This window comes from Sander vitreus, chromosome 12 (genome assembly GCF_031162955.1).
Source record: "Sander vitreus isolate 19-12246 chromosome 12, sanVit1, whole genome shotgun sequence".
NCBI classification, from domain to species: domain Eukaryota; kingdom Metazoa; phylum Chordata; class Actinopteri; order Perciformes; family Percidae; genus Sander; species Sander vitreus.
The window spans coordinates 308,583-323,823 of NC_135866.1; the positions used below are offsets into that span (position 1 = coordinate 308,583).

Sequence of the window (15,241 nt, forward strand, 5' to 3'; positions counted from 1 at the left end):
TTTGGTTCTCTTCTTGCCTTTTTCCGTCACCCTCAATTTACATCCTTCACAACGACATGCTTTGCAATCACCATACATCGAATCAAAATGTGAATGTATTATAAACCGGGCTGCTAGAAATGCGTTCACTCATCGGAGAATCACGTATCAGAGTGTCCTCTTGTTGATGACCAAAATCCTTTATCCCCGACCCCTCTCTCTTCATTTCCCAGCGTGCTTAAATGCCACCGGGCGCATCACTTTGAGATTCAAGAGGTTATCTCGCAGTGGTGATGGGGATTGCAACAGCCTAAAGGATCGCCACAGGTTAAAGCTTTTTTTTTTTTTTCACGCACCACTTACGGCTGAGCTTTAATGAGCACAACTCTTTTTCTTCCTCCGTCTGAAAAACAACACCTCTCCACCATGGAAAGTAGGTTGCCAGCATGTCTTTGTAAAGCTTCTAACTGTGTATTTGTGTGTTTTACAGGGTGGTGGGCCCCGCTGTGACCTTCAAAGTGAGCCCGAACACTCACAACGTCAGCACCACAGATGTGGCCAACGTGGCTGGTAGGTTCTCCTTGAGTAATGTTGCCTTTATACTGACAGAGAAAAAAAACAGCCCATTATCAATGGCTTGCTGCTGCACCTGAGGCCCAAGATGAACATTTTTCAAAATGTATGACACCTCTGTAAAATGTCTGGGTTTTTCTCCCAATGTTTATTATGGCGTAGCCACACTGGCACTCTATAGGTTTTACTATTGCATTGTGTTAAGCTTAGTTTAGTTTAAGTATTTGTTATTGGCCTATTTTAAATGGCTGCCAGCAGGATTTGTCTTTGTGTCACAAATCTCCAAGCGGCCATGTTTGTTTGGCTCCATTGGAGAGTTGAATGTGTGTCTAAAACCACATGCTAGAAAAAAAAAGACATAAGTTTTCTTTGTGTTTTGGAAATTATTTGGTTCATTAGTGCCTTTTCCAAATATGAAAAGTCTGATAAGGTTGAGTTTTCCTCAAAAGGACACATGATGTTGCCCTCAGTCTTGTTTCGCCAATCACTATCAGTTGTACCTTAAATAATCTAGTTCAGTTAGCTGAGAGGAATATAGGTAACCAGGCAGCAGGAAGGATGCATTGCATGTAAGACCACATGAAATGGGGACTTATTTGGTTTCCAGACTAAGGCCGGATCTGTAATGAATGGTGCTTTACATCTGGCCTACACTACTCAAATTGATCCAGGTCCACCCCCCCCACACCAAGCTGAATCTGATTTATAGGCCAGGGCTCACTTACATTTGGCTGTGTTAAAACACAGCTGACTGTGCTCACACACATATCTCTTATGTGGAGGAATAATACATAAATTACTGCCTCTGAATGTTGAATGTTCAATAATTGAGTAGTATGGATAAAACAAGTGAGAGGAACTTTCAACATGATGCAGTTAAAATCATAGATTATGCTCAGTATTTGTACGGAGTTAGATTGGGGGTGGGAACTTAACTTCATTTAGCTTTGGTTAAACCAGATATTCTCATTTGACTTAAGGTTTCCTACTAAAGAATAACCCCGTCTCACGGCATTAAAATTAATTAATTAAAAGAAACATTAAAAGAAATACATATAAACCATGATAAGATCTCTGTTGATTAAAACAGCGGTTATAGGGCTAAAAATACCAATAATAGCAAAGATGTACAGCTTCTCTGCTGCAGCCAACTGGCAGAAAGAATCATGCTGTGATCATAAAAGATGCTTCCCATTGAAATACATTAGTTTAAAAAACTTGCTGATCATCACGAAAAAATACAGATAAACGTGTCCGTGTACACGAATCAATAGATTAAATTATGTGAACATTTCACTGCCGTGAGACTGGGTAAAACCGTAAAATCATTCCCTGAAATAACCAAGCAGGCCTGCCTCATTATTATATATTATTATTATTGCATGATCCAAATGATCTTCAAAAGCTTCTATTTTTAGCGTGTAGCTTACTAGCTCGAAGTTTATTGTAGTTTACCGTATCGAAGGGATTTTGAAAACGGCAACCCAGAGAGTGGAAGGTGAGGGGGAAGCCTGACTGATTGATGTCGATTGACTGATGTCAGGCTTTATCCTGGAAATGTACTTCCGTTGATCCACACTAGGGTTAGTAAAACATCAGGGATTGGCTTAAAATTGGTCACGTAAAACTACTAAAATGAGGACGTAACGTTACATCACAGACATCATTGCATCATCAAAATGACAGTTGACTTTTGGTTTCACACGCGTGATGAACCCCGGTCTCCTGAGTAAAAGTCCTGGCTTTGTTTGAGCCATCCACCACCCCCAACCTGCCAATCAAAACAGAAAGATGATAGAAGAATGTTTCTATATGCAGAGGCTGGAATAATATAAGAAGCATGTAATAATTAATGCTTGATGAGACAGTGTCAGTATTGGATCATGAGTTTGTGTTGCATTGTGTTGAGCATGTTGACGTTCTGTATTTCAGCTATGATTAGGCTTTTAGACTATCCTGGTTTTGAATACTAATTAGTCTGAGAAACAAGAAATATGATGATAAATGCAAGGTCTAAGTGTGACACTGGTTATGTGAAAGATAAATTGCTCATCATGTATTCTTTGTAGTCATATAGAGAAGCTAAGTCCAGGAGAATGGTGAATGTATGTTCTTGGAAAACGTCATGTTGGGAATATGATCAAAACCAGGACTGAAGAAAGATTTAAAATGGGGATAGTAAACTTGTTTATTGACAGGTGATTTTGGTCCACCATTATTTTTTTTGTCTGAAGAAAGTGCAGACAGTTCCTAAGTGATTCTGTTTCAAGATCCTCTGAATAAAAATGACTCGGTTCAGCCTGGTCCATCACATGGAGAGGGACTCTGTAATAATCTCCCAGAGTGCAATCCAGCAGGCGAGATATTGTAAAGTGTGTGTGTGTGTGTGTGTGTGTGTGTGTGTACCGGGCTACAGTGTGACTCATAGTAATGAGGCAAGGGTGTTGATGAAGTGGGGAATAAAGAGAGGAGGAATGTTTGCCATTAGCCAAGCTGTCAGTCCAGAGAGAGGCTTTCCTGATATTCCCTCTGCCTCACACACACACATACACACACGCACGCACGCATGCATGCTCGCACACACACACGCACGCACGCATGCACGCTCGCACACACACACACACACACACACACACACACACACACACACAACAAGATGCTATCCCTGCCTCGATAATTGCAATTCCACCTCCTCACCCACACACACATACGGAGAAACACACTGTGGTGATTGTGCAACGGCTTCTCTCCTGTTTTTAAGTGCTATTGTTGGCGTTCTCATTTCCCGCCCGCCGCTCCCGCTGGCTCTGCAGGGTCACGGATGAGCCTTGATTGTTATTAATGCAAACATTTGACAGAACGTGCTCAAAATGAAATATGGCGTCCTCTCAGCTAAAGTGCAATAATGTGGGCGGGCCGTATTTGAAGTGTCATTTGTCATATTCAACTAGAATATCTATCCATCCCAAAATGTACATTATCCCCCCTGGCCAGGATTTTAAGTGCTTTTCTGAAACATTAAACTTTACATGGCCATTGTAATTATGTTGTTTTGTCATCATTCATAGCCGCTCAGCTGATGGTAGAGATCGGACGTCCATCTCTTCTGTCACAAACTTGTCTGTTTTGCTGGAACACTTTTGCCAGCTGTGTTAAAAAATGAACATGTCAGTAAGACATTAGTGTGCGTCAAGTCAAGGCTTTAAAATCAAACTATGTATAGTTGAGGATGAAGAATTCAGATCGTTAAATCGTTGAAAAGTAGATAAAATGAAAATCTGAGAAAACTAACACAAACTGCTCCAGAAAAGAGAAAAAGGCAAAAGTAATTCAGTCTGTAGTACCACAGTACTGGCACCATCTTTTGTTTCAGATGTTAGCTAGCTGCATTGCTACACCTGGTGGGAACACTTCAATTAAATAATCAATTTGTCCAGTATATATATATGTTTAATTCTAAACAAACTCAACAGACTTGTAAAGTACGCAGTGCTAAATGGGAAAACACAGAATTTTTCCATCCCACAACTTTTTTTAAGGTGTGGAAAATAATTCTCTAATAAGTTTTACTTCAGCACATAAATGCAGATACAATCCAGTTATTATATTCCCTTTTATTGCAATTTCCTGATTTAATGTTAATTGCATGTTTCATGGAAATCCAATGTTAGAAGAACCATTTCAGTAGTACGTATGACACACCAATGAAAATTCCATTAAGTAAAAAAAAAGATTCATGAATTATACATATCATATACGTTATTTTAGTAATTATTTTCACCAATTATTATTTGTTTTAAAACAAATGGTTTTACAGAAATATCAATAAAATGTACATGGAAGTCAGTATTATAAATAAAGGTTCTTACTATTTGCATTTACCTTTTGTTGTTTTTAGAGTGTTATATTATTGTGATTTTTAATTATGCATTTACATGTAGGCAACATTTTAACGTAGTTGTTCAGTGTGGACCTGCTTTTACAAATTATTGTATAGTTTTATCTGTAATGGTGGATCCAATTTTACAAGCTGAGAATGTGTTTTGTATGTGAAAGTGTAAAAAGTACAATATGTCCTTCTGAAATGTAATAAAGTAAAAGTATAGTTTACCACATATAAAATACTCGAGAATAGTAGCCTACTCTACTGGAGTAAATATACCTACAAATGTACTCACTTTAATGTTAACATGTACGTAGTCTAATCTTATTTGATAGAAGAAATGAAGCCAGTTCTGAATGCAGTCTCAGTCCAGTTTAAACCTCATCATCTTTCTCCTCCTTACACCCGGTCCATTCTGACCCTGGCCTGGTGCTAAAATGCCCAATTAATGCAGCCAGACCTGATGTCGCATTTTAAGAAGCCATGATACCACTTCTGTCACGCACGCCCGGCCATTGTGAGCAACTACGGGGCCACCGGGGGCCATTGTCAAACGTAGGGGTGGATGTCAAGATGGTGGGCAGCGAGGTGGTGACCTTCATTGTCCGGCTGAGGGTGGGCGCGGTACCCAGAGGCTGCTTCCAGTGGTGTGTCACGGCCGTGAGAACGGGAGCCCGTGAATAGGCCAGGGGTCAGGGTCAGGACAGCGGGCAGCTCAATTAGCACTTAAAGCAGGAGGAGAACAGCTGAGATAGCCTCATCCTTACACGTCTGTTCCTTTGACTTCTAGTTTTTTTATCCCACCAGCACTTGTTTTTGCATACATGCTAATCATGTCTCTCAGTGTGAAGAACGTTACTCACACATGCCCAAAAGCTGTCCACTCTAGGGACGATGGACGGTCTGGTCAGTGTCAGACTCCTCCGTCTTTCCTACCATCACAATATTTTCTCCAGTTAAACCAACCGTCTTTGTTATCGGCGGACAATAGCTAGTTGCTCAGTGAGTCAATGTTGCATCTGACGTTTGATTTGTGTGTTGACATGTAAATAATTTCCTGGCAGAGAGGTCAACGTCAAGTTAAAAAGACATTTTCCCCCTGCAGAGAGTAAAGCAGTGAATGGCTAATTTACATGCTAATTAATGGAATATCCCTTAAAAAGTGGCGGAAACTGCTTATCATTCCTATCTAGTTCACATATCAATCAAAAATATGTTTTTTTATTATTAAGCATGGATGTTTGTGTTTTCCCTCAAAGAACATAAATCAAGTGCATTAAAATAGCATACCTCTTGAATATAGTGCTTTATGCTATCTTAATAAAAATAAATGAAAATGAAAAGGTTTGGGGAATAAAGCATGGAATATTTAAGAAGAGATGTGTGACTGAACATGCTGAGTACAAGTGTTTTTGGGTGGACACATTGTGTAAAAATCCACTAAATGAAATCATTTTCAGAAAAACTAAATATGTCCACATGATAGAAAGAAGGAAGGCAATGAGAAAGGAGCTTGCAGACATTTTTATAACCTTTTTAGCGACCATACAAAGCAAATAGTAATAATTGCTGCACATGTGAACGCCAGTAAAGAACATGGAAACTGTACTTATACTTTTCCCATGATCAGCCTCAAACGACTGCTGCAGTCAGACATTCTGAAAGATCTTTGGCTATCTGGGCCTTTTAGAGTTGCTTTTAGGATTTAAGTGATCTTCATATCCTCATTTGGTGTTTGCTCTTGACTTTGTTAGTGACTTATTAACCATATACCAGCCTAAATACAGCCTGAGTAAGTCCTTGTTAGTAATTTCCAGTGATTCCCACTATTGTGACGTAGCACGAGAGGAGAACCTGTCCAATTAGGGTTATTTTAGATCTCTTATGAGTTGTTTTAGATTATCTTCTATTCAAATTATATTAAAATCCAAGTCCATTATTGTTGTTGATGTTCCTGTGTACTCATACAGGGCTGCCAACTCTCACACATTGACCGTGAGACTCGCACAATTGGCACTTTTCACACACTCTCACGCCAACATCACATTTTCTCATGCAATAGAAAAACAGATTAATAACTGATAACGTCGCAGCACGAAAAGAGTACACTGACGCCTCCTTCAGAGGTTTGATGACATTTTCAATGGAGTTATGTGCATAGTGTACAGTAGTGTAAAATTTCATAACAACAAACCTGTGTCTCCAGTGATCCCACTGGTCATTGCTTCATGCTTTTGATGCAAAAAAAGCTAATAAAATTACAAATAACAAAAAGTTGTTCAGCGGTTACTTTCTGGCAACTGATATCTTTCTGTCACTAAGCTTCAAACCAGATCCTGATGGCTGGGTGGAGGAAGGGTTACGTTTCCTTTTACAAAGGCATCGGTTACGTCTGGGCCTTTCCTTTCCTCGACTTTTTGTCTCATCGTTTTCTTCCGTCTGAGTGGATTAGCATAGATCTCGTATGCTGACAGGACTGACCTTCACTGCAGCTAAACACTTGTCAAAATGCCAAATGTAATTACTGAGCTCTTTAGGTCAAACTAATGTGTTTCATCTACCTCACTTCGCCCTGTTATTTGATGTTCAGGCCCTCGGACCTCAGACTGCAGTCGAGCCCCTTTCTTCCCTCTCGCAGCACCGGCTCCCTGCATGTGTTTGTGTGTCATAACAAAGCGAGGAAATGTATGCGTAATTATGTCTAAGTAATGTGGCCGCATTGTCATCTATGTGGACAAGTTTGCACGTTGCTACGCTGCTCGATGTCTTTGTGTGACTTTGTCAGCATATAATCTTCATCATCATCATCATCATCATCATCATCATCATCATCTCCATTACCATTCCTCTGTAAGTTACCTGCCTGTAAATTGTCAACTCTCATATGCTGTCTTGACATCAGCTGTCTCTCAAGGGAGCCCTTTTACTTGTCTTGTATTTACATTGGCTGTTGACTATATAAACACATACTGTAACTGCAATCTTTGTTGAATCTTAACTTCTTATTTAGCTGTTGAGTAAATAAAATGACTCCCTTTGAATTGTAGTTCCCCGAATTATTATTTTCAAGAAAGCATTCTTTTCTTATTGCGCTTATTGCTTATTGTTTCATTCAGCGTTATGTTCAGTTGTAGAGAAACTGAAAATGTTATTGTCATATTTGACAACCTATCCATACACGCTGTCATTAGTAACACCACTGACTGATTTTCTGTTATCGCTGTCACTGCGTGGAACTCCTTTAATTGTTCCCATTGATTGCCGGAGTGATTGCATTGGAAACAGCTCTTGCATTGGGTTATATAGACACAGATGTTGTGCATAGCTCGAGTTTGCACAGCGGTGCAACGTGATCCCTGAGCCAACCGTGCAGCCACCCTGCCAGCCACTAAGCCAAGTAGCCAAGCAGCCGGCCTGATTTCCCTGGCCTGCTGGCACCGCCAACCCCTCTCTCCCATTCCCACAGCTGGCAGGATCTCTGCATGTTGGCCTCAGCTCCTGACGTTTGCTGTGGGGTTGGCAGACCACCTTGTAGCAAAGCTGGCTTCATGCTTGCTTCACTTTTGCATCATTCCCCCAGCTACTGAGCTGTAGTGGAAGGAGAAGGCTTCCGTTGGTTGTGCTGCGACATGTCTGCTTGAAGTGCTAACCTCTGCTGCAGCTCTCACACTTTTCAGTAATTTTTCGCTTTTCAGGAAACGAGTGACAGTTGACAGTTTTTGGACTGGAAACAGATGGGGGAAAAAAAGATCTGGTCTTACCATCTTGAAACAACCTGCACATACACACCTGCACATACACACATTACTACCAACACTGCTTTTTAATTTGAGTAGGCCCATAATAGTCCTATCTTTTACATTCAAAATTACGGGACAGTGTCAAGGTGCCTTTTGGATTCATATTTTATTGATAATCTAATTTAAATCCTACTGCGTTACCTATAATTTATTGTAATCCCAGCTGAACAGAAGAACAGACCTTGACCCCCCAAAAACTTGATAGCCCTGAGATTGAATAATTTAATATACATTTTTTTTAAACTGCAGTGGATGGGAGTAAAATCATCTCAGAATCTTTCTAATATCCTTAGATTTAATGACCATGTCTGTCTGCTGACTGCTCCTAATTATCACATTATCATCCTACTGCCTTTTTCAGCTTCCTTTCCGGCACATAATATGCCATATAGTAGCTGTAATATCATGAAAGTACAGTTATTGAAATATTAAAAGTTTCATGGCATCAGAGAAGGTTTTCTCTTGGTGTTGACAGGTAGGGTATCTTTGCTCTGAGCTCTTGTCACTTTCCATTCTTATCTTTTTACCACTATAGCATCTCTAACATTTTTACCTTTTGAAAGAAATTCATATCATATTTTGCTGAATACTACTTGATAACAAGTATGTGGAAATTAGATATATTCAATGGAAAATAAATACTGTTATAATAATTTAATAATTTGAAGGAATAAACAAATATACTTTATATGTCATTGTACAGCTGAAATGTTTCTAATCTAAAAAATTAAGGCCAAGGACACACAGTGAAAACAATTGCCATAAGGGGTGCAGCTATCGATTATTTTAGTAATCGAGTAGCCTATTCTGCCGATTATTCCATTGATTATTCCAGCAATCGTATTAGAAATACCTTTGCTTTATAGTAGATAGCAATAGTAAATATACAAAAGAGAGGTTTCCTTTTCAGAAAAAGCACTTTTATTGCTTTAATTACATACAATAACAGGGATATACATTAATATTTTTAAGCACAGGTTGCACGGGCAAATGTAAACCTCTCTAATTAAGTCTATCTTGTCTGCACCCCTTCCCTTTCATGCCTTTGGCTCTTTACATTGAATATGCATTCACTAAGCCCAGGTAAATTTGCCCTGCTGTGACAGAGAAAAGACGGCAGCAAATCACCAATTTGCTGGTGAATTTCATTGTCAAAAATATTCGACCTGAAGCTGCAGTACATGGAGAGGGCTTCAGAGAAATGCTTAATTTTTTTGATGTCCCATCTTACAACGCGATATGGAACACTATTAACACCAGTACGATAGCCTGCATTAAAAGACACCGTTGTTATGGAACTATGAGTGTGTAACTGCTCTAATGGAAGTGCAGTGTAGTGTGTAGCACTGCACCTGTGCTTCCTGGTCTCAACTCTGGATTGTCATGGTTTAGGACCGCTAATAATCTCGGTCAGGTTTCTAGATATAAGAGCGGCTCAATCGGTGACGGACTGGGATCAACAGCCCAGGCATTTGCAACACACTTGCTCTATTTTCAAACCACACCAACCTCACACAAACGTTGACATAAAAAGCAAAAATGTGCCGACAACAGTTTAACATCTTAAAGCATCTGCAGACCACTAGGTGGCGGTGCTACGACATGAGATGCTCCATTAAAGGCACATCCAGTACAAATTCAAAGGCTCAACGTTAAAGCACAGTACATAATACAACAGCTCCACCAAAACATGGAAAGAGCAATGCACGGCCACAGTGCAAATTATGATAGTTACATATTGTAACTCCACGTTCTATTTTGTATAGGCTTTGCCCTCTAAGAGCTGTTGCTATTGGCTTAAGGGCGAAGCTGATGTAGTCAATGCCACCTGTTACACCAAAATCCACAAGCAGATAGCATAGACTAGCTCCTCTTCCTTCTCACACTGTACAGGTGTTTTTATGTAACAAAATTATAGTTTTAGTTTACCTAAAAACCTGACAGGCTATCTCCATGACTGGCCTTCTTAACGTTGTGATGCCCTGCTGCATGGATTCTGAAGGTGCTCCATAATTAAGATTAATATCATTATTAATTAATGCAAAGCACATTCCTTATGGCACTCTGGTGCAGGAGGATGGAAACGATGGCATACCAGATCTAGTAGTGTATCACATGCCGTTAAAGCAACACCCAAGCACTTTTCCTCTTCGGTCCCCCCACAGATTGGAAGCGGAGTTGTCCATTACCGCTGTCGTATGTCTCATTCGAAATATAGATCCGCTACCCGATCTGGCAAACTTGCATAGTATGGTTATAGCCGATAGAGGGCCGCAAAGCGATGCAGAAGTACCGTTCACCCTGTTACAAGTTGATGAACCACTGAAACGATTTTGGAAACATTATTTTAATGTACAAAAGAATCTTTGGTGTTGCTTTAAGTGCAGATAAGTGTATGAGTAAGAGTGAATCATGGAGAAACTTCGCACAATGAAAGCAGTTGAAAAAAGGCACGGAAATGCCCAAGATGCCGTTGGGCAGATGTCAGCCACTGTCAAACCTCTGAGGAGGGCCATGGGTGCTGATAACGCTCTCGTGGAGTGTGCCCAGGTGCCCCTCCCTCTACACTAAAAGCGTGGGTGGTAACCTCACACAGCCAGCGAGACAGCCGCTGTTTCAAAAGAGCTGCGTGAGTGTTATATAGTGAACGAACAGCTGCTCCGCCTGATGTCTGCCATGCGTAAAACATACCGATATAACGCATGCACTGGGCAGACTCGGTGAGACGCTTAATCCGCTTCTCTGTTATGAGGAAACCCTCAAGGTAAGAAATTCCCGGCCGACAAGAGTTCATTATGACTTTCGGCATGAATGAAGGATTTGACTGTAAAATAGCCGCGCTCCCGTCCTCTCTAATAGAAAAGCAGGACGTGAGACTGACAGCGCTCATAAGTTACTCACTCTCCTAGCCGACGTCAAGGCTATGAGGACCGCTGTTGTCAGGAACAACATTCTGAGAGAGATTTGTGCCAGAGGATCAAAAGGGGAACCCCTGAGCCCGGAGCACTGGGATTAAATCCCGTTAAGGTGCTAGTGAACGCACAACAGTTTCTGTCATCTGATCCCCTTCAACAAACGCTTCACTAAGGGATACGCAAACCCCCCATCTCTCTCCACAGTCCTTGTGGCACGACAAAAAAGGCTGCAACATACGCTTTCAAAAAGGTAGCCAAATCATTATCCAGCAGTGTCTGAGGGTAGGTTAACACGAGTGGCAGAGGACACAAGGTGGTGGCCGAGCCTGTCTCCACACACCAGTACTGGTTAGAGGACCGCCGTCCAGCGTAACACGCTGAATGAATAAGGCCGCTAGTCATTCTGTGACTTAAGATCCGTGTAGGGCCCACACAGTGCACTTGCGTGTTCTAGTGCCACTAGAATGGCCGCCAGGCTCTCTTCCTGAATGTGAGCCAGGACACAAGGAGTCAGGGGGACAGGGGGAAAAGTGAGGCAATTTTTCAACGTGTGTGTGATTACTCATGTCCTAGAGGAGCCACTAAGTCACGCATCACCTACAAGATCCTCCTGCTCACCTACAAATCTCTCCATGGACTCTCACCACAATACTTCACAGAAGGAGCAGTCGCTCCAGGATGCACCGCTTGAACAAAGACAGGTCCAGCATGGGTCTCATCCCTCTCGTTTGCTCCTGTTTGAGGAACAACGGAAGTAAAACCTGTTGTTCTCCTCCTCTGGAGGGACGCGGGAGATTAGGCTTTAGCATATTTTTCCAGCAGCTCCGCCAGCTCTGACTTCAGAGCTGTTATCTGAACTTGAGATAGCTGAATAGTTTTTACCATGCCGGTAAGAACTGGGGGAGGGCTGGCAAATTGAAGCATATAGCCGTTTGTGATTAGCTTCAACATCCATGTGTTCATCATGGGTAACATGCTTTTCCAAACAGCACAGCGTTTTGAGAGTGGGCACGCGCATGTCTGTGTGTTGTCCGATTACATAGCAGTGAGTATCATGCAGAGATGTTCACAAGTAATTTTTTGGAAGTCCAAGTCGAGTCTCAAGTCTTTGAGCTCGAAGTCAAATTTAAGTCTCAAGTCTCTGGCCATCTGATCTGTCCCTAACACTGTATTGTTAAATCTTATGAATTCAAATCATGTCCTGTACCTCCATCCAGACAGTACAGTATCAAAATCAGTTGTAGGGTAACGTCATGAGGTCTACTTAACACATCCCTCTAGACCTCTGACCTGGTGAAATATTAACCTAAAGCTGTCACATCATATGGATACAACTATAAAGATACAATGTGCTTGTTCCCAGCATTAGCACAACACTTTGCGATGGTTAGCTTGTTACCTGTGGTGATATATGCTAAATGTAACATCTCCTTCACTCAAAAAAATGTCTAGTGTCGAAGTGGAAATCAAGAGAATAGTGGCAGCGCCACACCAGTTCTAGAACAACATGCATCTCAGTGTCAGTCCAAATTACACACAATAAGCAATTTGAACTGATGTAATGCCATTTATTTTCTAAGTGTTTGTACGCTCAGTGAAACTGAATCCAGCGCGAGGGAGATCCGACTCAGAGGAGGAGAGGTTAGTGAGGCCAGCGTCTCCACGGCAGGTGACAGAAATATGTGCAGAATTAAGACAGTCAAGACGGCCCAGTGTTTGGTGGAACGGGTACACCTTGTTCACTTAATAGCCTACAAATCGTCCACGGGATCAATTAGGTATCACATGAGTTTGCCCACCCGACACAGCGTTTGTTCCTGGGGAGATGGATCCATGCGTCCCGCCTCCTGTGCACCATGGATGTCTGAGCCTCAGCTACTAACTATAAAGATACAATGTGACTGTTCCCAGCAGTAGCAACACACTTTGCGATGGTTAGCTTGATACCTGTGACGATATATGCTAAATGTAACGTCTCTTTCACATTAGCAAGGGACTGACCTATCTGGGTGCGACGAAAAAAGCGCCCTTTAGCGTGTTTGTATGACGTACCGGGGAGAGCAGCAGCTACACGGGGTTTAGGGAGTAGTATGTAAGGCAGAAATTCCGCGCAGGGAGGTTGGTTGGGGTGGTGGATGGGTCAAACACAGGACTTTGACTCAGGAGACCGGGGTCCGTCTCCCGCGTGGCACCTTTCCTAAAGTCGCTTCCTTCTTTGGAAACGTAATCCCACCCACGACCTTTTCCTTAACATAACAGCGTCAAAAGGGACGCCAATAGTCCCGACCAAGTGTGTTTAGATAAAGCGCGTTATATGACCAAGCGTCCGTATTTTACGAGATGGGAGTGAGAATCTGTTGCTACCTTCTGATTGACAAGTTGCTACCACGGCATTGTGTGTTTAAGTTAATAAAAGTTATGAAAGTTAATTGTAACATTTTGATTGCCTGAAACTGTACAGCCTTCTGTTTTTGCTTAAAGACACTGAGGAGTTGGCTTAGTTTTGCTAGTTGAAAATGGATTATGGATGTGTCACAAAGTAGACATTTTGACTCGTATTGTCCTGCCAGCTCTTCCTGGTCTGTGCAGTACCGGTGGCCAGGCGTACTGCTCACTGTCTGACAGCCTGTTCCTTTATCCTGGGTCCAGCACCACTGTCTATCGCACGTCTCACTGCGCGTCATCCTGCACCCCGAAAGGGCGTCTCCGCAGGTCCCGACCGCTGGTCTCGACCCCCATCTCGACCAGCATCACCTCAGGTCCTCGGTCCAGCTCCGCTGTCCAAGCCAGCCACTGCACATCGTCTTGCGCACCCAATGGTACCTCCGCGGATCCAGACCACCACTAGCCCCACACCACCTCAGGTCTCCTCCACAACTCCTTCTCCAACTCCTGCTGTTCTCTGCCCCACAACGCCTATGTAGGCCTAGCTCCTAGCTCACCTAATTAGGAGATGCACTACTGGTGTGTTAGGAGAGCGTCCTCGTGCAAACCCAGCATCTCTCCTTATTAGGAGATGTGCCTCAGGTGTGTTAGGAGTCTTCAGTGTCTGCTAGGCAAGCAAAAACACAAACAAAAGCAAAACACCACACTATATGTACAATAAAAAGGAGCAAACAATAGCTGCCTGGCTACACTTTGTGACAGATGCACCTTGCCAACCAAGCAGGCTAGCTAACGCTACCTGAGAGTTTAGCGTCTTCTTCCTAGCTCCCCACTCTCTGGCTCCAAAAAACCAAGATGGTGAAGGACAAAATGCAAAACTCAAAGCCTCAAAACTGTAGTCCACAAACGAGTGGGTCATGTCATAGTGGCTCCACTTCTTTTATACTGGGTATGAGTTGAACTCTACAAATAAATATTTACTATGACATCACTAATACTAAACAATTTCTGTAGCAGTAACCACTTCCCTCTCGACACAAGGCGCGTCATTTTCTTTTCAGTTTGACTGCAGCTCACATTTTCAGAACCGTCTTGTTATTACAGACTCCTGACCGAAGCCGCCTGTTGCTTGCTCTCTCAGAGGCCCGAGGAGGCCGTCTGGACCCGGCAACTCATTTTTAGCCGTCTTCAAGATGCCTGATGAGATGTAGAGGCAGACAGCTGGATTGATTGGCCCCTCTTGAGCGCACAGGCCTTGATTACAAATGCACTCAAGTGCTACCTTCCCCCCCTCTCCTTGATTTCTCTCTCCTAGTGTTTTTCCTTAGTCTGTCTCTCTCCTTTCAGCCTCTTTTCGTCTCCCTTTTCTCATGATTTTTTTTTTCCCCACAAAGAGAGAGGGTGGATAAGGAGAGGCTGCTGAGGAGAAAATGGAAAAGAGCAGAATGACTAATGAAGATTTGCTTCGCATGGTTCTCTGCCTGCATTGAAAAGTAGAACAGGTCTGGTTTGCGATGAATTTGGAATCACGCTTCGCTGCGAGAGAATTAGATCAATATTTTAAGAACTGAGCAGCGATAGTCTCTGTCACAGGATGATTTGTATTTGTTTGAATTTAGGCGTGCACATCCTGTCTGTTCTGTAAATTAGACATCTTATAAACAGCCTTCTGAGAGAGACTGATTATTCAGGCTCTGCATGTTTCC

At 42.3% G+C, this 15,241-nt stretch overlaps 1 protein-coding gene across 2 annotated transcripts in view; it reads left to right on the forward strand.

Moving 5' to 3' along the window:
- The window catches only part of LOC144526488 (receptor-type tyrosine-protein phosphatase N2-like), a 313,934-nt gene that overhangs the window by 139,175 nt on the left and 159,518 nt on the right, over positions 1 to 15,241 (forward strand). For both annotated transcript variants that reach the window (XM_078263997.1, XM_078263998.1), the window contains one exon: positions 470 to 549. In XM_078263997.1, the coding sequence (XP_078120123.1) occupies positions 470 to 549 (80 nt within the window). The remainder of the gene's footprint in view (positions 1 to 469; positions 550 to 15,241) is intronic.